Source organism: Prionailurus bengalensis, chromosome B1, assembly GCF_016509475.1.
Source record: "Prionailurus bengalensis isolate Pbe53 chromosome B1, Fcat_Pben_1.1_paternal_pri, whole genome shotgun sequence".
Lineage (NCBI taxonomy): Eukaryota > Metazoa > Chordata > Mammalia > Carnivora > Felidae > Prionailurus > Prionailurus bengalensis.
This window is the reverse complement of record NC_057344.1, coordinates 26,255,312-26,281,834: the sequence shown is the minus strand read 5'-3', so window position 1 is coordinate 26,281,834 and position 26,523 is coordinate 26,255,312. Positions and strand designations below refer to the sequence as shown.

Genomic DNA, 26,523 nt, shown 5'->3' with positions numbered 1-26,523 from the left:
TTAATAGGTTTTGACTCCCAGAGTTGATTCTATGGTCTAGTGAATGAGAATGGTTTTACAAAACGCCTTGTGTTACAGTGACTCAAGCACACACGTCAGTGAGTGAGAAATGCATCGCCCTCACCATCTGGGTTTAAAACTAAACCGGAAACTTAACATACACTCTCCTGTCTCCCGTCCTGATGACAAAGCATTGGCTCTACTCCTCAATCAGTATTTCACCCTGACTTTCACATGAATCTTCTTTGGAGGGGATGGTATCAGGCACATAAAGCCAGACTGGCTTCCTCTGGATATACCCAACTGTCAAAGACCCTAAACTGCCCAGGAGCGGAAACACGCCTGTAACACCAGCTAAGGTAGAGACAGCAGGTGCTGCTGTCTTCCCTCCCAGGAGTCTGGTCTTTAGCAGTTTCGTGTGGAATAATGCTTGTGCCAACAGGGATGGAGAATATGGTGAAACGTCTTCAACACAAACCCAACTTTCAGACTGTTGGTGAGAAGCGCCCTGTTGCCCACTCTCTCACGCCCACCACTGCCACCAAGTCCAGTCCAATATTTGCAGCTAGTAGATCTCGCTAAGCCAACAGTTTACTTGGGCTCAAAAAAAAAATAATGTTTACAGATAAACTTACATCTTAAAAATCTTTCTAGAGATTTACCATTTAGATCCACCACACTATTCCTTATAGAATAAAACATTTGGTAATGGAGGTGGTCTACATTGGCTAAAAATGGGCACACCGTCATTTATAAATAGATTGGTATGATAGGCTGCTCCTGAAACCAAACATTTTAAGTGCCTTACCATATGCAGGTTTTTGTATGTTTTTAATTTTCTGTCCAAAGGTTATGGTAATGATAAGTTCAGACTTCTCTGGTTAAGTCTTCTGGAATTCTTGCTCTTCTGAAATAGTTCTCAACTGACACATATGTGTATATACCCACACTCCTACCTGTTTTTGTAGGTACCTATCCAGATAAAACCCATTCAGCACCAACATCGAAAAATGCAGAGGCCGGTAAAAGGTGGACCCTAAAAGCTGAGCTACCTCTCCAAGCTACTGAGTCTCCCAAGGCTAGATATCCGGGGCCAGAAGGGATGAATTATCCTCTCAGAAAAACACCCATCCCTCCAATTTCTGCTAGAGAAAGCAAGACCTCAGAGACCAAGGGAAAAGGCGAGCCTGTTCATCCCAAGGACTCACAGAGGGCAAAACATCTGCCGTGTAGCACCGACTACTGTAATGGGCGGGGAGTCTGTACAGTGGTAGGAGAGCTGAGAAAGTGCAGCTGTCTGATGGAATATGGTGGAGAGTTCTGTGAAGAGCCAGCACGTGGACCCGCCCCTGGCCACATCGCCCTCGGCGTAACCATTGCCTTATCAGTTGTCCTGGTAGCTCTGGGAGCATTTGTCTATTTCAGAAGAGAACACAAATTAAAAAGGTGAGCAGTTATTAATGTCCTCACGGGAGAGTTTATTCCCAAGAAGGCTTATAAAATAAGATTAATGGGGTCAGAGGTATGGCTCCATCCTAGAAGCCTGTCCTCTGAGAAAGGATTTGGGTGATGAAGCAGCCCTCACCTGTTAGATGACCTACAGAAAAACAACAGAGGCGACGTCTTTGAGTCAGACCTGGGGCAAATGAGATTGTAAGGGATGTATGAGGCACTGATGGAGGTAAGACTGCCCTCAACAGCCATTAGTGGCATAATAATCTCAGGGATGAAGTGATGAGATTCTTTACCAACAAGGCAGAGTTAGTGCCAATGATTGTTTGGAGGCAAATTCAGAGGTGTGTTAGTTTGCCAGACTGGGTGTCTTAACAAATTTACTTTCTCAGTTCTGGAGGCTGGAAGTGTGAGATCCATGTGTCCGTGGAGTTGGTTTCTCCTTGAATTATGGATGCAGACTTCTCCCTGTGTCTTCACATGGTCTTCCCTCTACATGTCTGTGTCCTAATCTCTTCTTATCAGGACACCAGTCATATTGCATTGGGGCCGAAACTAATGACCTCACTTTAGCATAATTACCTCTTTGGGGGTGCTTGGGGATTAGGACTTCAACATTTGAATTTAGACAGGACGCAACTCAGCCCCTAACAGGAGGTGAAATCAACTCCAGAAAGATTTAAAGCAAACAAAAAGTTTTGCGTAAAAGCAAGAGAGTCACAGGATTAAAGAAACAAATGAGGATAACAAATTGCTGGCTAAGGGTAGAAAGGATGACGAAATCGGCTTAAGTATAGGAAGTTATAGAAACTGAAGAAACTGATTAGGTTACACATACTGGGCCAAGACATTAAGCAGCCTGTGTATCAAGAAATATGGAGAGAAGGAAAGTTTTAAAAGTTATGTCTCTGTCCAGCGTTCACACAATGAAGAGAAGGCCAGGAGAAATGGTGTATCTTTGCCCAAGGTAACACTGGTTAATAGCTTACTAATGTTAAAACAGACTCAAATTCTACCTTTGGGATACTGATGGTCACCTCAGGTCTTTCTACCACATTAATTGGCTTTTTTAAAAAAAATGTTTACTTAAAAAATTTTTTTTAATGTTTATTTTTGAGAGAGATAGGGCATGAGTGGGGGAGGGTCAGAGAGAGAGGGAGACAGAATCTGAAGCAGGCTCCAGGCTCTGAGCCATCAGCACAGAGCCCAGTGCAGGGCCACAGGCTTTGAACCCACAAGCCGTGAGATCATGACCTGAGCCAAAGTTGGATGCTTAACCCACTGAGCTACCCAGGTGCTCCATTAATCTGCTTTCTTAAGTCACCTATGTCCGATCTCTCATTGACCCCAATTACCTAGTTTCCCCCAGTTGAGAAGATGTATTATTTTGGAAATTGAGTGAATGCCTGGTAACAAATCATAATTGACTCAAGTATTGCCCATTCTAGATCATTTGATTCATTCAAAAGACAAAATAGAACATCATTTCCATAATGATAGCCTTTGTTTGATAGGGGATGAGTTGGCCCTTTCTAATCATAGCCCGATCCCAGCTTCAATCTCCAGGAACAACTCTGATGACTGTTTCTTTGATTTTTAGAAATAGTACAGCAGCATCAAGAAATATGACCCACCATAATGAAAATGGCCAAGAAGAGGAAAATCTAATGAATAGTGAGACTTTTGTCAATGAAGCCTATGATGAGCAGGTATGCCTGGGAAGTGTCTTTGGGGAAAACGGATTTTGGGGGTACAGTGAAAGAAGGTCCCTTCTGAAAAATCCGAGCTGGGCAAAACTAGGCAGTGGTAAGTTACAGAGCTTTTTGTAATTGGTGAATGATGCCATTATGTGTGTCAAATGGATGTCCAGTCCCTTGTTTATGTTTAGACTCTGTTCAATCTCTAGTTCAAACTGAAGTGAAATATGCATGAAACAGTAACCTAGACGTTCAGCTTTTGGTGAACTTCCATAAGGAGCTCAGTCATATGGTGGGGTGGGATGTCATTAGAGTTAGCTGGAGTTACCCCTACAATTTACATCCCTCTGTGAGCTGTGCTAACATCTTTGTTGTTTGACCACCTCTGTGTTTTGCTTTAACATAGTGAGTATTCTTGGGCACCTGGCTGGCTCAGTCAGTAAAGCACGTGACTCCTAATCTCAAGGTCATGAGTTCAAGCCCCACATTGGGTGTAGAACTTACTTAAAAATAATTAATTAAAAAATATATATATATTAAGGGACACCTGGCTGGCTCAATCAGTGGGGCATATGACTCTTGATCTCGGGGATGTGAGTTTGAGTCCCATGTTGGGTGCAGAGATTACTTACAAATAAAATCTTAACCCCCGTCCCCCCCAACCCCTGCCACAAAACAACTATAGTTATAGGGTATTCTCTAACCTCAAGTCTCTTTTCCAACAGGAACTGTTAACTTTACAAACTGACTAACCTGATGAATACAGGAGCTGGAACATCTCAATAAAAATGGTTTATACATTGTATTGTGTGCTGTTTTAACATCTGCAACTTACTGTAACTGCATGTGCTAAAATGGTAATTTATTAAAATAACTGCTCTTTAAAATTGGGAGAGTTCATCTGGTTTTGTTAGTGGGTGTTGGCAGACTCATCACCAGCGGGGGTGGACGTCAGTACAGGCCCCAAGTGATTTAGGTCGTGGCTTGTTCACAGAAACTTTCTAATCCCCGAGTGCCTGGCCCCAGTTCTAGTCAGAGGTTCTGAATTTGAATCTTCTCTCTGTCACTAACTTTGAGGTGTAGTTAATTGCTCTGAACCGGTTTCTCAGTCTTGCAAACGGGAATGATCTCTCTCGAATCTTTACCTTTCAGGTAAAGGTCAAGTTTCTGCAGTGTAGCAAGCGTTCAAGTATTAGTTCTTTACCACTCTCTGATACCTACAAACTTAGCACTCGCTTTTGTTGAAAATTTATAAAAACCGTTAATGCTCTCATTTGACTCTAAAACCAAGTACAGTTGACTCTTGAACAACACAGGTTTGAACTGCACTTATGCGTCCACTTAGGTGCAGATTTTTCCAATAAGTACAATATTGTGAAGGTGTTTTCTCTTATGATTTTCTTAGTAACTCTTTTTTCTAGCTTATTTTGTCAGGTTACAGCATATAAAACATACAATGTACAAAATATGTTAATTGACTGTTATGGGTAAGGCTTCTGGTCAACAAGAGGCTGTTAAGTCTTGAGGCAGCCCAGTTATATGTGGATTCTCTACTGCCGGGGGAGGGCACCCCAACCTCTGTTTGCTCAAGAATCAACTGTACAGGTGAATCTACTTCACAGATGTAGAAACTCGACCAGACGATTTGTCTAAGGCTTCCTGAAGTAAAGTGGGTGGACACTGTTCTCAACACAGAGTTAGAGGTGTGGACCAGGATGCATTTCAAACAGCTCTTGCCTGCCGGGGAAACACGTAGATGCTACTTAGATCCCAAAGTCCCTTTGGCCACTAATACTTCCGCTTGCCTTTGAGATGACATCTTCCTTCACACTTATGTAAGGAATCAAGGGCACTGTATCAGTGATGGGAGACGGGTAACTGCAGTATTGTCTAAAATTGTCTAAAATAGCAACCTTGGGCAAATCACTTAATCATGAAACTGTTTCCCCAGTGATAACAAGGGGGCTAACAGAACCTCTCTCAGGCCAATCGAACATCCCATGAAAATACAAAAATGCCTGCACACTAGAGACTGAGAACATGTTTAGTTTAGTTTCTTACAAAATGGGTTTGTATAGGCCACCGAGCATAAAGAGAAGTCCTGGGCTTCTTACTGTGAGTGCGGTACACAAAACAGACTGTGCTTTGCAGTCAAGTATAAAAATTCCCAAGTACTTGACCAAATAAACAACCACTGTGGGCTCCGCCCTTCCTGATCCTGGGAGATGCACAGAGCAGCATTACGTTGATCGGGTGCTTAGCTGTATTTGGCAAAAACCATTTCAGCACCAAAGTGCCTAAGACCTCTCTCATCCACAGAGGGAATCTTAGATTTCTCTTGCTACCTCTCCCGAGAACCATCTCACTGCCAAGTTGGCCATTGGCAAGGCTCTGCCTCTCTGTGCAAAAGTGAGTAAAAATGCTACACAAGAATCTGGCTTGAAACCATGTACGGATGACCTGTGGCAGTATTAACACTTTGCCTGGACACACTTCAGCCGTCGCCTTCACCTCCTGTGGACCTCAAGCCTCCATGGGACTTCCAAAGCTCGTGTTCTGGCCAGCTCCGTCTACTTCCTACTTCTGCAAGCTGTCCACTAGAGTGCAACTCCTGGCCGCACCTTCTAACCCGCGGGCCTCGCTTCCAGGTTAGATCCCAGATAGGACCTCCGTTTCCTCTTCCTGGGGAAAAGGGTTGCTGACTGCCGCCAAATCTGTGTGTCTGTGGATGCACCCCTTCCCTCCACCTTCTGCCCTGGCTCAGTTATGTCTTTTCTCTTTGTTCCCCTATGAATGTGTGTCTAAGTATTATGCCACTTGAATCTAGTTCAACACATCCTGTTACGCTTTCCCTATAGTTAAGAGTTTACAAGACACATCTGAATGTCCTTTTCACCGGAAAGACTTAAGTATAAATGTTAAGTACCCATTCATAAGGTGAACAATTCCTAACCATCCATATACCCAGAATTGGGTTTAATTATATCAGTTTCATAATCTTACCTGTTTGGAGCAATGGCATATTAACTCTAAGAGCTGCCTTTTGTGATGGTCTCTGTATTAGGTGTTAATTTCTTAATTTTTTCTCCACGTAAAGAGCTGGAGTAGTAAACCCCGTGGCAGATATAAAATTTGAATTTCTTTATAGGAATTCAGCATCTATAATCTGTTGGGAGGTTTGGGTTCTCTTCTGGAGAGACCAAGGAGCTTTACCAAAGTTAACTGGTTCATGCTTTAGAGTCAAGGAGCCCTATGCAAAACTTGACCTTTTATGTTTATAGCCAGCAGTTAAACACTGTATACTCTCTTTAGGAAATAAATGGGGGATCATTGATAATGGGAGGGATCCATCAAGTTCCTACTATTTTAACTGCTGAAAGCCTTCTGAAATTCAAGAGAAACCAAGAGCCAGAACATGGAGTTAGTTGCCATCAGGCAATTTACAGGTCAATGAGCTTCCTAAACCTTCACTGTTTACTTATTTTTCTCCTCTTCACTGCACCTAACTCTTACCTTTCACTCTCAAGATACTAAATTTAGAAAGGCCCTCTGATCACATCGAATCCATTCTTCCCCGTTGTACAGACAAGAAAGCCAAAGTCCAGCAAGGGCAGGTTGCTTACGTTATTAGGAAGTCCAGCAAGGGCAGGTTCCTTACGTTATTAGGAAGCATATGCCAGCCGCACCCCCCCCCCCCAAATTCTAATAAAACTGCGGGGACCCTCAGCCCTGTGATGAGTGGCAGCTCTTTGGGGGGCACTGGCACGATTGGAAGCCAAGGTGGTTGGGGGAGAGCTGTGGTGGCCATGTTGAATGGCAGAGGTGCTCCTCACCGGTGAGTTGGCCTGTCCTGCCTGGCTCTGTGCCTGGACCTCATGCTGGTTTATGAATGTGGCTATGATGAGGAAGCATAAGACAAGCGGAGGGCCAAGCACAAGCTAGCACACCCATCCCCCAGGTGGGTTATGTGGGATATTCCTCAGGGACCCCTGCCTGCCCAAGAACAAAGGAAAGGAAAGAAAGCCAATGGTTACCTGATAGAGATCACAGTCGTGCAGGATCTGAGTCTCCATCAGTTCACAAATATCTTAGTAAATTATAAGAAAAAGGCAATCTTATCCATAGCCTAATCTTCAGAAACCTACAGACTCAGCTTCCTGGAGCCCCAACATCACCCTCCCCTCCATAGTGATGGGGGGAAAAAAGGCAAGAAGGAACTGGAAGGTTAAGTTAAATTTCCTCATAACCTGCAGCCCATTGACAAATACTTGAGGCAAATACAGACTATACCATTTCTTATTAGGTCTTAATCATAATGCTTTGCTAGAGGGAAAAAAAAAACTGATCTTAGCTTGACAATAGCAAGGCCTCCAGTAATGTGAGTCTTTAGCATATGGAAATCCCTCTAAGAAACTTCCTATTGACTTTACCTCCCAACTCCATAGCATATAACCAGTCACTCTTCACAACCCCCATGTAGCTCTGTCACAGGCCCTGTCCCCGTGCTTTAATAAAATCACCTTTTTGCACCAAAGACATGTTCAAGAATTCTTTCCTGGCCATCAGCTCCAAACCCCACCGTTACCCCAAAACCCCCCAGCAGTGCCCGCCTCCCTGTCAGACGTGTTGGGCAGGCTGGTGGGACAAGAGTGCTGTAGAACTGTGTCTACCTCAAGGTTTAAGCCCTCCTCTCCACACACCAACACGGGAGAATAAACCCCCTAGTCAGCGCTGCCTCTCCCAGGGCCTACACCCACCCCCACTCCAAAACGCCTTGTCTGTATTTTCCTTGATTTGGACCAAAGCCCTTGTTTTCCTGTGTTCAGTCCTGTGTAATGGAGATTTACTGGAGGGGCTCATTTCACAGCTTGCAGTGTGGGGAGAGAGGAATGTGGGTGGAGGTCATTGGGAAGACTGGATGAGAATTGCACACACATTGTGTTTTTGTTTTTGTTTTTTCCTCCCTGGCCCCTCACACAAGCTTTTATTTGGAATAATGATGGCGAGATTGTGAGCAAGGGAGGAACAGAGAGGGAGACACAGAATCCAAAGCAGGCTCCAGGCTCTGAGCTGTCAGGACAGAGCCCAATGCAGGGCTCGAACTCATGCACCGCAAGATAATGACCTGAGCTAAAGTGAGACGCTCAACCAACTGAGCCACCCAGGCGCCCCTAACTTAATAAATTGCTAACAGGCCCTGAACAAGTGTTAGTACCCATTCTGGGACTATAAAGATGCATAGAAACCATGCCCTTACCTTCAATTTAGAGGTGAAACAGGAAAGTACCCCAAGAAAACGGCACACTTGAACATGTGGATGATGTGTTCAAATAGGACACCTTGAAGCTGATGGGGGAGAGCAGCCATTTAGGGTGCGATAGGACAGGGGAAAACTATGAAAAACCACAGGCCTTGGCCAAGCCATGAATGGCATTTAAGCTAAGAGTGGATGACACACAAGGAACATCCTGAGGCTTTTAAAGACATGATTGACAGGTCTTCATTTTAAGATACGGGGGTAAGATCCAGAACCCTGGGGATGTGATGTGGCCCTGAGATTCAAATGTCTTTCTCTGCCTGCTGCATTGTGGGCTATCTATATACATCAACAGAACAGGATGTTTCTCACCAGTTAGTCACAAACCGAATCGTATTCGATTCTGAACACATTCTGTGAGTGCAGAGGCCGACGCAGGGCTTGAGCTCACAAAACATGAGTTCTTGATTTGAGCTGAAACCAAGTGAGCCGCTTAACCAACAGAGCCTCCCAGGCGCCCCTTGATTCGGACAACGTTCTGTAAAAGACTGCGTTTGTTCCAGACTGTATTCCCTCCTAGAGAAGCAGTTAACCTGACAACAGGGAGAGGGCAGGATTTCCCAAGGCTTGCTCAAAGGTACCTCCTGCTTCTTCCTGTCCTTAGCAGATTGTTCTAGAGTGAGACAGAAGCAAACCACCCTGGTGCCTGGACTGCTGCGCCATCACCGTTCTCTCGGCCAACAAGGTTCCCCTCTCCCTTCTTTCCATTCTCCGGTCAAGCCATCACCCCCTTCCTGGCTGCCTTTCCTAAAATCCCACTCTTTTTTTCCCCCAGCCCTTGGCTCTGGTCTGTTATTCATTTTCCTTGTACACAGCTCTCCTGCTAGAGTGTGTAAGTTCCACAAACGCAGAGCCTGGAACGGTGGTTTTCCAAAGTGTCCACAAAGGTGCTGACGAGATGACAGGCATCCCCAAAACTATCAGTTGGACGATCTGTGCAGTGGAGGGTGGTTTGCAAAGCATCGCTGACGGCCCTCCTACAGCCTCCACAAAGGCTCGACAGCTTGTGTGCTAAAACCTCACCCCTCCTTAGTGAGGGCATGCTCCCAGAAGAGCCTCACTGCAGAACAGGTAGAGCCGGAAGCCTGTTAACACAGTATCTCCTCCACTTCCACGTGTTTCCCCGCCCTCCAGGCATAATTGGAGTAATCTTGAGAAGACTTCAGCCAGTAACTGGGGACACATACTTTGTATGTGATTGGGATTATTCAGAATAAGCTGTGTTGGTACATGATGGTGGGGGAGGGGGAGGCTTGAGGCAGAGCGGCTGTGCTGTTCCCCATTAGTGTCTTCCCTGCGGGGAGATCGCCTGGCTAGTCCATAGGAAGTTCAGGAGAAGTTCAGGCCCACAACAGCCACTCCTGAGGCTCCAGCCTGGTCCAGCATCTTGTGTGTCAAAGCCATTGTCCGTTTATGCTGCTGTGGCACAGAATGACCCGTGTGTCTCCAAACAGATCCCAGCCTGATGCAGGAGTGCCTTTCCAGGCTTTCTTGAATATTTTTATAGCAAAAGCCAGTTTGCATTTTTAAAAGCAGTTTTGGTTTCATTTCTGTGCTAGGGCAAAAATGGAGCTCTAATTCTTGAAAACAAAGTCTTAATCACCAGAAGGGAACTGTTTTGAATATAAGCCACAGGAGAATAATTGGGCAGGGAGGAAAAGTGAAAACATACAAAACACTAGTTTTGTTTCCACTCAGGCTTCTCTAAGAAATATTTGGAATTATTATGCAGGCAGGATTCAGTGAATTCAATACTTGCTAGAAACCCAGTATCTTTATGTTTGTTGTCTGCTAGGTCCTGATTTCCCAGGCCCTTAATCCCTGCCTTTTGAGGTGTTAGGTGAGAAAGCAGTGTTGCCTTTTCTCCATCTGGGCCCCGTTCCCTGGAGCAAGTGCCCTAGCTCTCCTAGGGGGCAAGCTCTCAAAGGTCTGATTCTGTGCTGCCAGTTGGGAAGGATTGCAATTTGAGCCAGGCACAGTCCCAATGAAAGCCTTTGCAGCCCCAAGTGGGGGCCTCCCATCAGCTCTGGCACCTCCTGGGAGCTCCTTAGGAAATCAGTTCCAGGCCTCACTCCAGACCTACTCAATGAGAATTTGCATTTGAAAGAGGTCACCAAATGATACGCCTGCACTTTAAGGTTTGATCTCAAAAAACAGGTGATTCTGGTACAAAATGGCAAAGGAAGCGAATTTATATTATCCTTTCCACTGCTAATAAGCAGCAGGTGCCGTTTAGTTACTTACGGTACAGCTCTCTGTTACCAGTTCACTACTGAACTGAACATTCCTACCTCTGAATTGGATGCCAAGGGTAAGTTTTAAAGATGAGATTCGGCTCAGTAAAAGGCACCCTTAAATCAACAGCTTGAAATGAGAGCCGGCCCTGTTGGAGATTTAGTCTCCCTCATGGAACACTTAGCAGCCTACCTGTGATTTTAGGCACCGCTGTTACAAGAGGAAAAGATTTCTAGGCTCACTTTGTGTCGGAAACTGGTGCTTCTAGTTTTTTCAACAATAGACCTGGCTTTGCCCAGAAACCAGCCCAAACCTGAAAATAAAGCAATCAGGGATTTAGTGTGTGTGTGGTGGTGGTGGGGGGGGGGGGGTTGGCTCCTTTTAGTAATCCTATGCTAAGAGGGGCAAAGATCTGAGTGCTAGATTTCAGAAACAGTGCTTAAGCAGCCAGGAAATTGTTAGCAATGAATGATTAAACTCCTAAAGGTTGTACTGGAGACAAAACAGCTTGAGGGAATATACTGAAACTCGTTTTCAGCTTGTATTCATAAATAAGAGATCTATGCCCATGTTCCTTAATCCGATGTGATTAACAGGTTCCACTTGGTGCCAAATATTTAATTTATGGTCCTCTAAGTCCAGGGTGAGGTAGCCAAGGAATAGAGCAATATAAGGTTAGTCTGTTCAATCCCACCTGGCTTCTAAAACAGAAACTCTGCAGTGACCACCAAAAAAAAAAAAAGTAATAAAGACAAATCCTATGCATACTTGAAGAAATGTAAATATGAGTTAAACAAGTTATTCCATGAAACCCACAAAAACTGCCGGTATTTGCATGGCTCTACATTTATTTTAAGAGCTTCGTTCAAACATAGCCAGTGTATTGGTCTCTTGAGAGTTTGCATAAGAATAAATTATATACAGCAGAAAAAAAATTATATTGATGTAAGGTTGACCGGTATTTCCAGGTGTTAGAACAGGGTTTTGGGGCCTCTGTTTGCTGATTTTGACGTTTTGTTATTGTCCCACGTCAACACGAGGCAAAAGCACCCTTTCTATATCTCCTTCAGCTTAAAGTATGAAAAATGCGTCACTCCATATGAGGACCCTGATCCCTCGGAGAGGAAGACTAAACTCTACAAAAAGAAAACCAAACAAACCCTGAACTAATTGTGCAAGGAGTCTAGTTTGGCCACAAGAAAGGAACATCACCCTCCAAACCGGTTGCAGGAACGTGTCCGGGTTCAGACTCTGAGCCAGGTGTTTCCGGCTACAAGGTAACAGACAAGTTCAAGGCTGGACGTGGTGGAGCGAGTCCTCTGTCCGGGCAGAGCCTGGCCAGAGCAGGTAGGGGGGCCGCCGTCTACAGGTCGGAGTCGCAGGGCAGCGAGCCTTGGCAGCACCCGGTGCTCGGCAAGGAGGCGTCGGGGGTGTCGGCCCTCTCCCCGCGGAGCACGTCCACCGGGTTGGTGTAGGCGCTGGGCCGAGGCCGCGGCATGGGGAAGCCGACCCTGGGCTTGCGGGCGGCGCCGAGGTCGGCGGGCCGCGGCAGGTGCTGGCCGTCGCTGTAGTACTTGATGGCGGGCGCGAGCGCGGGCTCGGGCCAGTCGACGTGCACGGTGCTGATGCTGCCGCGGCGCGGGCTGCCAGGGGGCGCCTTGCGGCAGCCGCGGCAGCGCTCCTCGCACCAGGGCGCGAAGCTGAGCGCCAGCGAGAAGCCGCCCAGCAGCAGCAGGCAGCTGCCCAGGTAGCCCAGCACCAGGCTGTAGCTGACGTGCACCGTGACCGGGCTGGCGTCGGCGGGCAGGACGGTGCGGTCCTCCAAGAAGTGGTTGTACCAGGAGACCGGGATGAGGCTAAGGAGGCCAGCGGCGAAGAGCACCACGCCCGAGAGGCCGGCCAGCGCGAAGCGCGGCCGCTCCTGCCAGCAGCGCACGCCGAGCGACGCCAGCAGCAGCCCCAGGGCCGTGGCGGCCAGCGACGTGACCATGAGTCCCCGCGCCACGAGCACGAGCTCGGCCTCGAAGTAGCCCCACACGTCGGGCTGGCCACACTGGCGCTCGCGGCTGGTCTGCTCGCGGCATATGTCCCACAGGCCCTGGTACAGCTCCAAGTCCACGGGCTGGTTGAGGAAGCCCTTCACCAGCCTCCAGCCGGGCGCCAGCGTGGCCGTCAGGTTGAGCAGCAGCCCGCAGGGTGCGAGCACCATGCCCAGCGTCATCACCACCGGCGTCCGCATCCCGGGGCCCGCACCTGCCTCCTTGGCCGCCCCTGCGCCCCCGGCTCCAGCCCCCAAAGTGAGCGCGGGCGCCCGGCTCCTTCCCGTGCGCCCTTTGTCTCCGGCGCCGGACCGTCCCCACTCCGCGGCTCGCTTCTGCTTCCCTCCGCGCGTCCCGGCCGCTCCGGCCTCCCGTCCCCAATCGAAACCAGCTGGCGGGCGGGTCTGACCGAAACCGAGGGCCGAGGTGCGGACGCCCGGAGGCGGCCGCCGCGGCCAAGCAGGTCCCGGTGGGAGGGGCGGAGGGGGTGCGAGCGGGAGGCGGCGGGGAACCTCGCGCGCGGCCGGCTCCGGGCGGCGCCGACACCCCGCCCCGCAGTCTCCGGGGACGGAGCAAAGGTCGCCCCGCCCCTGCTCCTCGCGCGGCTCCGCGGCCCCGCCGGGCTAGCGCGGGGGAGGGAAGAGGCGGCGCCGCCCGGACGGCCCCACCAGGCTCGGTGGCCGCGCCGCTGCCCTCGTTCACGGCTGATCTGGGTTCGCCAGAGTCTCTCCCGTTCCCGCCCGAGGGCCCTGCGCAGCTAGCCTCTCCCCGCTCCGCTCCCGGCGGGGTCCGGTGTCAGCTCCAAGTTTTGAGCCGTTGCCTTTCGGGCGCTCGAGGCCGAGTGGGCGGCGCCATCGCTCCCTGCCTTTCGGGAGATGCGCCGGCAGGTGCGCACGGAGGGTCCGGTCGAGTAGGGCGTCCGGGAAGGCACTTCATTTGCTTAATAACACTTGCTCAGTGTGCTTCGTAAAAGCTTCATGCTCCGGTTTAAGTTTGACTCAAAAGAATCAAAGGGAGTGTTTTCCTGGGATGAGGGTTTCCAAAGGAGGAGGAGGATGATGATGATGATGATGTTGTTGTTGTTGTTGTTGTTGTTTTAGCCCCTTGGAAGATTTTGAAGAGACCAACAAGGGAAGGGTGCTACTGGGTTTCCTGTCTAGCACACTTTTCAGTTGTATCTACCACAGGATCCTAATGCAAGTAAGTTTGTGTCAGTAGAACCTAAGTGATTATTGCCTAGTCGATACTGACCAATTTGTAAATTCATGTTAGCTGTTTACCTGTCAATGTAACATACTTCTTCTCTTACTAATAATAAAGTTAACAACATCTTTGACACCTGTTCATTTTATATTTGTGTGAGAGTCATGATCTTACATTTTACTCAAAATTCTTCTTAATATTTTTCTCAGTTCCCCTATTTCTTACAATGGAAGTGCACTACCTTTATACTTGGTTAAAATTAAAACCACATACTTCTAAAAATCAAAGTTAAGTGTTGATTTGAAACAATTTTGAGCATTCTAGAGTGGATAATACCAGGGAAAGGAATCACGTCTTAAAAAGTCTCATGTCTTAAAAAATTTTTTTAGGGGCACCTGGATGGCTCTGTCGGTTAAGCAGCTGATGCTTGTTTGGCTCAGGTTGTGATCTCCTGGTTGATGAGATTGAGCCCCGCGTCAGGCTCTGCACTGACAGCGAGGAGCCTGCGTGGGGTTCTCTCTCTCCCTCTCTCTTTGCTCCCCTCTGATCTCTCTCTCTCAAAATAAATAAACTTAAAGTATTTTTTAAGTTGTGGTAAAATACACATGGCATGGAATTTACCATCTTAACCATTTTTAAGTACACGGCCCGTCGGCATTAAGCTCATTCAGACTGTTATGTTGCTCTCACCACCAACCATCTCTTGAACTTTTTCATCTTCCCACACTGAAACTCTACCCATCGGCCGAAAACTCCCCATCCCACCACCGGTCCTCAGGCTTCCAGCCCTGACAACCACCATCCCACTTTCTGTCCCTGTGAATTTGAGTACGAGAGACACTTCATATGAGTGAAATCATGTAGTATTTATGATTGGCCCATTTCACTTAGGATAATGTCCTTACAATTCATCCATGTCATAGCACGTACCAGAATTTCCTTCCTTTGTATGGCTAAATAATATCGCACTGTATCCATATGCCCCATTTGGTTTATCCATTCATCCTTTGATGCACAGTTTGATTGCTCCCACCTTCTAAGTTGCTCTAACGGTGATTAGATGACATTAGAGAGCCTTGAGTCAAAGTCACACTCCAGAATATACACACTTCAGCTGTCTTCAGCTATTTACCTATGTTTGTCTCCAGTCTCCAATCAGAGACTTTGATGATGAACATAGTTCCTGTTACTAATACTCTTTCACTGGTAAAATCATTCCTGTCTGAGATTTGTGGGTCGGCTAGATATACCAACAAGGCATCCTTGCCCCTCCAGATACAGGTGTTGGAATCAGGACACCCAATACCTGCAAGAATATTGCCCCAGCCTTGATTTCAACATGTACACACACCTGTGAAACCATCACCCTAATCAAGATGGCAAACCTATCCACTACCTACAGAAGTTTCTTTCTGCCTTTGGTACTCCTCCCTCGCATCTCCGCCTGCCACCCCTATTTCCAGACAACCACTGATCTGCTTTCTGTCTCTATAGATTGGTTTGCATTTTCTAGAGTTTTGTGTAAGTGGAGTCCAATAATAAAGACCACATACAAGAGAATATCAGCATGTCTCCCATGGCCCAGCAGCTCCCTAATTTGTCTGAACTAAAGATCACCTGGGGCCATCACTTAGGGAGAACACAGATTCCCACTGAATGGGACTCCTCTGGGTAATGTGATGACATTTGTGTTTACAAGTCCCACGGAGTTCTTAGGCTTAGGGAAGTATAGGGCACAAAGTCAGTGCAGCCAAAAAGAAAACAAAAAACAAAAACCACAATTGAAATCCTTTTCAGCTCTGAGAGGATATTTTTTCTTTTGAATGCATTTCACAGTTTGCCTTTACCTTGGAACCTAACTTTTTGTTGTATAGGACGGCAAAGAGACTTCATAAAGACTTTATGGGATCTGAATCACCTTCTCATGTAGATTCCTGTGTGGATTGAATGAAGTTCAGGCTGTGTGACCTGGGAGGGCCAGAGTCGGTATGTTCTGCCTCCTATATCTGTCTCCTGCCCTTCCATTCCTCCGCCTTCCCCACTGCCTCTACCTAAGCCTGTGACGTTCTCCCATCTTCCCTTAAACTGGCTTCTAACTCGTTTCCTACACCCGTGCTTCCTCTCTCCCTTTCTCTTAGCCACACCGGCCTTCAAAGCTGAATCTTGTGCCTAAATTAACTGCTTTTAATGCCATCTACAATGCAGCCCCAGCTACCCACTCCTACCCATCTCCCTTCTCCCTATCTCCTTCTCACACCATTACCCCCCAAAACTGGATTTTTACCCCATTCTTTTCCAAAGCATTGTGTTCCCTTTTGTCCCAAGATCTTTGCCTCTTCTGTTTTCTTTTCCTAGAGTCCTGCCTGCCCTTTCCCAACCCCAAGGTACCCTTCAGACCTTTGCTTAAATGCTATTTTTCCTGGGAGGGCTTCTCAGTCTCCTGGATTGAGTTAACTTTTCCTATTGGGTCCTGCCATACACCCTTTTCTATTATAGCACCTGCCACAATTCCTCATTACTTGAATCACCTGGTTGTCTAGCTAGGTTGTAAATTCTTTGAGGGCAGGGGTCATTTTCCTCTTGTTCTGTTCTGCCCTGAAATCCATCTTAGAGCCTGGCTACCGTATCCACTTCACAAATCAATTGTATCTCCTTCTGTCCTGCATTCTTAGACATCTTATCCACAGACTGCTCTTACAGATGACTGTCTGGCCAAAACAGGTTGTCAACGCATCTCCATAAAGAAATTTGCTGGTTTGTTGCTTGAATGCTTACTAATCCTCAGCATAGAAAACAAGGAAATATAGGATAGCTCCAGATATTTAGGACGATGAAGTGGAGCCCTGTGGGGGTAACTCTCTATGATAATAAGAGAAAGAAATGATAGCACTTAATGTAGTATCTGATTATAGACCTGAGCTCTTTGTTCTGTGGGCTCCAAAGTTCACCGTAAGGCTGAGTGAGACACAAAGCACGAATCGTGGCATGGAATGAATTATTGCTAAGATTAGTACCTGTCAGTGTAAGCTGATCCCCAGACCCTATAATAGCTTTCTTTTCTGGAGACGGGCCCTATGGTAAGACAAGACTCTATTTACAGTGCCCTAGGTTTCCAGATGAATAGTGAGTTCCCAGCCATTAATTCTAAAGGGACTAAGGCTAGGTGTTCTGTCGGCCTTCACAGAGTGGCTCACAGATAACACCTAGTACAAAATCCTAGTCTTCTGCAGTGCCTTATCTTGGAAGTCACGTTACAGACTTCAGCAGGCCAAGAGGTTCCCAGAGGTGTCCTCAGAGTCCCTATACAAGGTCCTTATACTTTACTCCCACAGACGAAGGCCCTAAACACTCTCACTAGTCTTTCAACGGCCAATCCACTTCAGTAGGTTATAGAATAAAAAATAACTGATCAAAAATTAAATTATAATCATTCTGTATTGTAAAACAGCATTAAAACAGCCTGAGCTGAACTGGGTCCCTTTGATATTAGCATCAGCTTACCTTGTTGGCAACTAGCCCGACAGTGATTTTTCTAGCCTTTGTGCCCAAAGTTGTAAAAAATATATAACTTTTGGTGTCTAATTTAAAGTGGTGCCCAGTCAGCTCAGTATCACATCACCCAGATTTGTTTTCTTTGTGGAACTTACCACTACCAAAACTTTTCAAATTAATTATGTATTGACCCGTTTATAGTCTGTGTTTCTCCCATCGCATTGGAGGATCCAAACACTAGGAACCTCGCTACACTTGTCCGTGGCTGTATCTCAGCACCTAGGATACTGCCTAGCTCACAGTAGGTACTCAATAAATGTGTACTACATAGATGAAAGAAGTTTCATAAAATTCCCACACTATAACACATATGGAGGTTACAGCATTCATCACTTAAAAAAAAATCTGTGAATTTGACTACTCTGTGCACCTTAGGAATTCTACACTATTTGTCTTTTCATAACTGACTTATTTCTCTTAGCATAATGTCCTCAAGGTTCATCCATCAGGATTTTCTTTCTTTTTGTTGATTTTTACAACTTTATTTATTTATTGGGGGGGGGGGGCAGAGAGAGTGTGAGTGAGCGTGAGTGGGGGAGGGGCAGAGAGAGAGAATCCCAAGCAGGGCTTGATTTGGGGCTTGATCTCATGAACCGCCAGATCACAAGGAGAGTGGAAGTAAAGAGACAGATGCTTAACTGATGGAGTCACCCAGGTGCCTCCAGAGTTTTCTTTCTTTTTAAAAGCTGAGTTAATATTTCATTGTATGTGTATGCCACCTTTTGTGTATCTAGTCACCTGTCAATAGACATTTGGGTTGTGTCCACATTTTGGCTTTTGTGAATAAGGCTCCTATGATGGTATATCACTTCTAATCTATCATATTTCACTCTGTATGGTGACTGCCTACCTAAAGCAAGAATTGGAGGCCCTGAGTGGCTCAGATGGTTAAGTGTCTGACTTTTGATTTTGGCTCAGGTCATGATCTCATGGTCGTAAGATCAAGCCCCACGTTTGCACCCCTGCTGGGCGTGGAGTCTGCTTGGGATTCTGTCTCTCCCTTTCTCTCTGCCCCTCCCCTACTCATGCTCTCTCTCACAAAAACAAAAGCATGAATCTATTTTCCATCCTTCTCATATGTATCAGAAGGCATTCTGTGGTATCATGCCACATAGGAAAAAAAGCTTGCTTAAGTTTTATCTTCTGAGGGCTCCAAACCTTTCTTGGCTTAGCATTAGGATGCTGCTTTACAAAGATAAGGCTGCATGGTATGGGTGGGGTGTTCCCAGGACCCAGTTGCCATTCACTATCTTACACAGCCTGCTTCTCTTCTACCCTGTCCATTCCTGTCTACTGCAGAGCAAACATATTTGCCATGCCATGGACTAGATTCCTGTAGGTCTTTGACATAGTTTTCATTTTGAGATTGGGTATTTTCTTATTTACAAGTTCATGTATGTGTGCACACATGTGTGTGTGCATGTGCAAAAATTTATGCTGCATCACAACCATGGCAAACTCCTAAATGGAAAAACTGAGAACTATAATGATAGTAATGCTTTCCAAATTCATGTAAAGATTCTGTGCAAATCCAATAAAAAGTCATGCTAAGACTGAATAGGTAAATGCAAAGCTCATTTGGAAATATACATGAATGAAATACATTAAGACATTTCTGAAAGAGCAAAATGTAAAGTGCATGCATGCTGGCTATTAAATGTGCTATAAAGGTCTAATTAATAATTCAAGTGTGAATGTAGTACTAGAATAGGAAGACGGATTAATAAAAATAGTCAAGGGGTGCCTGTGTGGTTCAGTCCGTTAAGTGTCTGACTTTAGCTCAGGTCATGATCTCACAGTCTGTGAGTTCGAGCCCCACGTCGGGCTCTGTGCTGACATCTCGGAGCCTAGAGCCTGCTTTGGATTCTGTGTCTCCTTCTCTCTCTGCCCCTCACCCACCTTCACTCCATGTCTCTCTCAAAATAAAGAAGCATTAAAAATTTTTTTAAATAAAGTATAAAATATAGTAAAAACACAGATCCTACTTATATATAAACTTATAATTTGATAAGGTGGAATTTCAACTGATAGAGAAAGGCATGAAAATTCAGTTGTGTTGTGGTAACCCCTGAGTTTTGGGAGAAGAAAAAAAAACATATGTCTGCATCACAAAATACATAGAGAACCAAGGAAAACAGGTTTAGGTGGACCATATTGTTACATACAAAAAGGAATTCTGAAAGAAGTGGAAGGAAGTAGAGAGGGGGTTAGATGTATAGGCTGTGCAAAGGCTTTCTAAGCAAAACATCAAAGATGGCAATTATAGAGAAAAGGCTTGGCAGACTTAACTGTATGGAAGCTTAACATTTTAACTTTAGTAATACCTCTAAATTTGGACACATTTTTTTTCAGTTTTTGTAGCAGAAGAGTAGTCGATATTTTACGTCTATATGGCAAGTCAATAGGAACACTTAATACCCCTGTGAAAACTGGGCAAAGAAAATGCACAGTCATAGAAGTAAATAAACACCTATAAGTATAGTCAAAAGTGTTCAGTTAGGGGCACCTGAATGGCTCAGTCGTTTGGGCGTCTGACTCTTGATTTCGACTCCAGGTCATGATCTCATGGTTGTGGCATCGGTCTCTGCGCTGAGTGTGGAGTGCTCAGGATTCTCTCTCTCTGCCCCTCTCCCCCATTCACACTTTCTGTCTCTCTCTAAAAAAGAAAATAAAATAAGAATTAAAAAGTGATCAATTAAATGACTCTTTTATTCACATAAATCGAAAACCAAACATGGGTAAGCCAGTTTTCTCTTCTTTTTTTAAAAAAAATTTTTTAATGTTTATTTTGAAGGAGAGAGAGACAGAGAATGAGCGGGAGAGGGGCAGAGAGAGAGAGGGAGGGAGACACAGAATCTGAAGCAGGCTCCAGGCTCTGAGCTGTTGGCACAGAGCCTGACGTGGGGCTCGAACTCAAGAACCTTGAGACCATGACCTGAGCTGAAGTCAGATGCTTAACCAACTGAGCCACCCAGGTGTCCCCAGTTTTCTCTTCTTGAACTGGAAATGTTAAGGGGAAAAATACTACCCAATCTTGGCTAGAGTTGGGGAAAAAGTCATTACCGGAGGGAAAGTAAACAGTGAATTTTTGCAGAGGTGATGTTGCAGTTTGTTTTTTTAAAGACTTAGATATGTGCTGTCTCAATGATTTATCAATTAACATTCTAGGTATTTGCTTCAAGGAAATAAACTAAGGATGTGGGAAGATGTAGCTATAAGGATGTCCACTGTAGTACCCTTTATAATAAACACATTATAAAATCAAATTGCAATATGAAACCAATTAGGTTAAAAAGATATATACGTGTATTGGAGAACAGTAGAAGGAGATACACTAAAATATTAACTGTTCTTGAAAAGGTGTGATTTACTATTGCTTTTTATTTTCTTTGAGATTTTATCCATTTTCAATTTTTCCTTTCTGTAGAATTTATTTTACTTATTTTATTTTTTAGAGTTTAAAAAAGTTTACTTATTTATTTTGAGAGAGGGCACAAGCAGGAGAGAGGCAGAGCAAGGGAGAGAAAGGACCCCAGGCAGGCTCCAACTGCCTGCACAAAGCCCAACAAGAGGCTAGAACCCATGAACCATGAGGTCATGACCTAAGCAGAAACCAAGAGTTGGATGCTCAACCAACTGAGCCACCCAGGCACCCCAACCCAATTTGAAAAACTCAACTTTTGCAAGTTTATAGTCAGTTAAGTTTCTCCATTTTTCGGACTTTCAAAGTCAAGTTGCGTATTCTTCTGACACACACATCTCTTCCATAATTGTGAATGCACCATCTTTTAAAATGGCCACAACTAGACCTACTCTTAGATGAAAAATAAAGCTGAATTCTATTGTGACGTGATGTTTAGTTGTTCCCAGAAATGCACACACAAGAAATGATATGCACTTATTTCAGGAAGAAAATTGGGTGCTATTTTTCTATATTTCCAAGTGTTTTTCATGTTTATGCATGATATAGAAGCACTCTTTACATAGTGACAAACAGCAAGGGCAAAATTCAACACTTAAATCAGTCATGAGCCTCAAAATTTACATTCGAACTTCACTTTGAACTTCCAGAATATATTTGGTAACTATAGTGTAGATTGGTAAACAGATGACCTTATATCCCATTTTCCTATTTTTACATTATTTCTTCTTTTGGAAGGTCATTTTTAATAATATCATGGCTGTAACTGTAGTCAATGTTGTATGCTTACAAATAGTAAGAAACACATTCTCTCTTTTTCTTCCTGGATCTCTGAATACACTTTCTTATGGTTGCTAAGCAGATAGTACAAGTCTATGAATGACTCAATGTTTTGTTTACCATATTATTTTATGTCTAAATACGTGTGGGAAATCCCTTAAACCCAGTAACAGGCAAAAACTGTATACTGCTAGACATTAAGCTTCAATTAGGAAGTTTAAATTAAAGGGGAAGTTTTAAAAATTTTTTTTAAAAAATCTTTTTTTTAACATTTATTCATTTTTGAGAGACAGAGAGGCAGACTGTGAGCAGGGGAGGGGCAGAGAGAGAAGGAGACACAGAATCTGAAGCAAGCTCCAGGCTCCGAAGTGTCAGCACCGAGCCTGACGTGGGGCTTAGACCCACAAACCGTGAGATCATGACCTGAGCCGAAGTCGGAAGCTCAACCGACCGAGGCACCCAGGCGCCCCTAGATTCAAGGGGAAGTTTTAGCCTAAAGATATCAAAGCTATAGTGCTTTAAAAGGAACTGTTGCCCCATTCCATAGGATTCAATTTATATGCATAAAGTAAAAGTTAATAAATTTGGCAAACTCTCTTGTCTGTATTTCTGTTCTCTGCCACTCATTGCTAAAAGGAGAAAACACTCTAGACCGCCCTGGAAAGTTCTGTGTCCTATCTTGCTCCTTTTCACAGTTATGTTTCACATCAACAGACGGAGATGGGGTGAATTTCACTGAGGCAACTTGAGTATGAGGAACAGAGAGGTTATGTATCACTGACATGTGGATAGTGATTTCACATGCACATCATTGAGAAAGGTGCAGAAATGTGTATTGCTCACCTCCGGGTTGCATGGGATTTGGTTAGCCCAGGAGCTAGAAAATGAATGCTGTAACACAGAACAATTTCTGAGCATGAGCTTTTGAGAAAAAGTTCATTTTCCCATCAGGCCAACATTCTTCTCCACCTCCATTTGGTAGAAGCCATTCAAAACAGAACCTGTTAAACTTGTAAAACTTGTCAGTTGTCTGTGAAGTTGGATGCCATCGGTCAGGCATTTTAATCAGCTTTTCGGTTCACCTGGATCAATAACAACACATCATGTTAACAACAGAGCAGGTACACTTCAGTTCTTGACCCGGACAAAACCCAACAAGGGGGAAATGGACGAGCCTACCATGGTGTGTCCAAAGAAACACTTGTTGGGGCTGGAAGGGCCATGAGAAGGTGGGCTCCAATCTTCTTATTTTCCTGATGTGGATTCAGAGGTGTGGAGAGGAGAAGCGACTTTCAGACCTATACAGTGAAGACAGTCAGTGCCAGCTCTGACACTGAACAGACTTGAGTGTAAGCCTGGCTCGGCCATGCTTTGTTTGCCTTTGGGCACATTCGGCTCTCAGGGTCTTAACTTTTTTCTCCAAGTATAAAATGGAGCGATTAGCTCCTACTCAACCGGAGTGTTATAAAGATAATGAGTTAACGAACCTTCATAATATATGTAACATATACTAGGCAGTTTAAAATAATATTTTTTATTAACATCGATGAGACTAGATTCATCTGTATCTGGGTGATCATAGAGATTGAACCCCATGATACTCCTTCCCTAGCATTTCGAAAATATAATAAAGAAGGGAACCTGTAAGTCTCCAGAGCGTAACAGAGAGGAAGTAGTGTGCTCACAGTGATGACGTGGTAGTGACTCGAAACAAAAGGCGGCATTTAGGTGCATCTAGTTCTCTAGGTATATCTATCTCTCTAATTCCAGCTACGGAATATAAGGTCAAGAGCCAACACATGAGGCAGTGGCATTAAAACAAGTGTGTTTAGGGGCTCCTGGGTGGCTCAGTCGGCTGAGCGTCCGACTTCAGTTGGGGTCATGATCTTGCAGCTCATGAGTTCAAGCCCCGATCGGGCTCCGTGCTGACAGCTCAGAGCCTGGAGCCTGCTTCGGATTCTGTGTCTCCTTCTCTCTCTGCCCCTCCCCTGCTCACACACACTCTCTCTCTCAAAAATAAATAAACATTTAAAAAAAAGTGTGTCCAGTCCACAAACCAATGTAGCATTAACGATAACCCAAATCCTTAGCCCCTGCTCCATTTGTCTTTAAACTTGAGTTAGTCATTCTGTAAGTCAAATGCAAGTGTTGAAAACGTAGACACTTTTAAAATTCAGTTAGTTTTGCAGAAGGAGTTACATAAAAAATCTTAGAAGTTGCTTCAGGCTAATTTTGATACAGAACTCTAAAGCTGATTAAAAATATTTTTTTCTCAGGGCACCTGGGTGGCTCACTAGGTTAAGTGTCTGACTTTGGCTCAGGTCACAATCTCATGGCTCGAAGGTTTGAGCCCCACATTGGGCTCTGTGTTGACAGCTCAGAGCCTAGAGCCTGCTTCAGATTCTGTGTCTCCTTCTGTCTCTGCCTCTCCCTGCTCAAGATCTCTCTAAAATGAATAAATGTTTTTTAAAAAAATTTAAAAATAATAATAAAAATATTTTTTCTTGGTCACTGAAAATGTAATAGAGCATTTCTAAAGTAAAATGTTGCTATATAATTGGAGACTACAAATGTAAATTCTAAATGGGAATAGCACTTTGTTGAGGATACATGAGATACAGTCGGTAGAATGAGGGAGGCAGTGAATCAAAAGAAAATGACCCCATCAGAATTGGAATCTTTCTGCATGATCGTTAGAAAGATGGTCAGTTGATGCCCTATGCTATTATCAAGCCCCAGCCACATGTTGTTTGTGTTTTGATTTAAATGTATTTAAAATTTCTTGGGCATTTGATTTTACTAGAGTGCAATTCATGAACAATACTCATCACGATATTCCGAATGGCTTCTGGCTGTGTGGTAAATAACAGTCTTAATTAACTGGAAAAGGTGCCCCCACTTTGGCTGGGGGAACACGCACTGATCCCTTTGAGAGGGGGCTGACTGGGGATTGGTCAGCTGGAAGATTCCCAGGGGAAGCAATGACACAGGATTTAGAAGCCCCGGCTGTGCCACTTGTTAGTCACATCGCCTGTAAAACGTTGCTTATTGCTTATCGTGGGGGCAATAAAACTCACCTCCTGGAGGCAAGAGTTCTTATCTATAAATGGTTAGGAGAAGAGGAAGTTCCTTAAGGGAGACCTATAAAGTATTTGAATTTTGAACTGCATGATAAGGCAGGTAAAAGTAAGGGAGGACATTGGTAAGAAATGACATCCTGGTGAGAGATTTGGCTACTTTAAAATCCATTTGTAGGCTTTAGAGAATCTGACAATGTGTTTTCCATTCACATATAATTGAATTATGACTAATCCGCACTTACGTACAGCATGATTTCTATCTTCAAGCCTGAAAGTACTGAATCAGTGGGCCTTGGCTGCATAAAGGGTATATCAAGAATCCATGGCTTACAACAATAACTTACTATTTCTCTTCATTCTGTGGCTTGGCTGGGTGACGCTTCTGCTGGCCTTACCCTCTGACATGGGGGCTGGGGGCTGCTGGGGCAGCTGAGGTGTCCACACAGCCTGGCCTGGCCTTAGGGTCTCTCGGCATCTTGGAGGCTGCCGGCGGCACTTTGTGTGTGGTTCTGGGGTTCCGGCAGCAAGAGGGGGCCGCTCTAATGCACCAGTACTCTGCAAGTCTCTGCTCGCTTTTGTCAAGTCACACGGCCAAGGCCAGAGTGAGTGTGGGAAGGGATTGCCCAGGGCATGGATAGAGAGAGATGAGAACAAACTGGGGCTATTACCTGCTTGTTGCGGGCCTCGTTCTTCCAACCCACTTTGGATTGACTTCCCCCGAAGAATCCTACTTGCAGCTACCTCTTCACCATCCCTTTGGCAAAAAGTTCCAGCCAGGGCCTGTAAAGTTAAAAGGACAACTCTTGTAATATTTTGTTAGGGGTTCAGGATTTACACTTGGTCTCTTTTCTGCTGTTCTCTCTTCAATAAGACATAAATTTCACTGCTGATTAACTTTGTCCTAAGGGACACGTGAACATAATTCCCAGCATGACTTTTGGAGATGATGTGCCCTTGGGAAATGAACAGATGGATTTCTTTCCGGGCAGAAGAGGAGAATCTTATAAATTCGCCCCCTATCTGCTTCAGCACATTCCTCTTTGTCATCAAAGCATGCCCTTGAACTTCCTTGCAGTGCGTCTGAACATCACTGTTTGGAATGTGGCCCAGTGTCAAGGGTTTCTCATTGTCTAGATATGTAACTAAGGAAATGTGTTTCCTGGGAGTTTTAAAATTCCAATCTATAGTCTAGCTAATCTGTTTATTCCTGCAGATAAAAGGAAAAAATGTATCAAACATTGTTTTTATTTTTACTCAACCCACATCCTCATTCAGAAGTTGAACTGTTGGCCGTATCAAGGGAATCAGGTTCTTTTCTGAGCACCGGACCAATTACCAGTTCCTGGTGAATATGGAAATAAATGGCTCTTTTTTTTTTTTTAAAGGATATGTTGTACTATTCCAGTGCTTAAAGTCAAATTGGACAGAATGTCATGTCAAGCCACTTGAAAACAATGAAGGACGTGACACCATCTCGTCTCATTTGGTGAGCTGAACGTATGTGCCCATTGTCCCACATACTTCTTTCTTCTCATTTCAGTGACTCTTTCCTTATTCATTTAGTTTGCTTCCGTGCTTGTCACTTGAAAACGATGTTCTCTTGTTTCTTGGACTTTCTTTAGTGGCATAATCCACCCCAGGCCACCACCATCCCAAGGCGCACACACTGATTCTGTCTGGTACCGCGTGGGGTCCTCAGGAGGAACAATGCCTACCTGTCACGCAGGGCCGTGAGCCCCCTTCCTAG

The 26,523-nt window shown here is 45.0% G+C and overlaps 2 protein-coding genes across 2 annotated transcripts in view; one reads left to right on the top strand and one right to left on the bottom strand.

Moving 5' to 3' along the window:
* Positions 1-4,036, top strand: part of LOC122471657 (low-density lipoprotein receptor-related protein 2-like) — a 43,983-nt gene extending 39,947 nt beyond the window's left edge. Inside the window, exons 31-33 of the mRNA XM_043560518.1 lie at positions 969-1,446; positions 3,053-3,161; positions 3,875-4,036. Of these exons, the coding sequence (XP_043416453.1) occupies positions 969-1,446; positions 3,053-3,161; positions 3,875-3,901 (614 nt within the window). The 3' untranslated portion in view covers positions 3,902-4,036. The remainder of the gene's footprint in view (positions 1-968; positions 1,447-3,052; positions 3,162-3,874) is intronic.
* Positions 4,037-11,218: 7,182 nt separating this feature from the next.
* CLDN23 (claudin 23) lies at positions 11,219-13,071 on the bottom strand. Its single transcript, XM_043560506.1, has one exon. The coding sequence runs from the start codon at positions 12,938-12,940 to the stop codon at positions 12,065-12,067; it is 876 nt and encodes a 291-aa protein (XP_043416441.1). The 5' UTR covers positions 12,941-13,071; the 3' UTR covers positions 11,219-12,064.
* Positions 13,072-26,523: the final 13,452 nt, after the last annotated feature.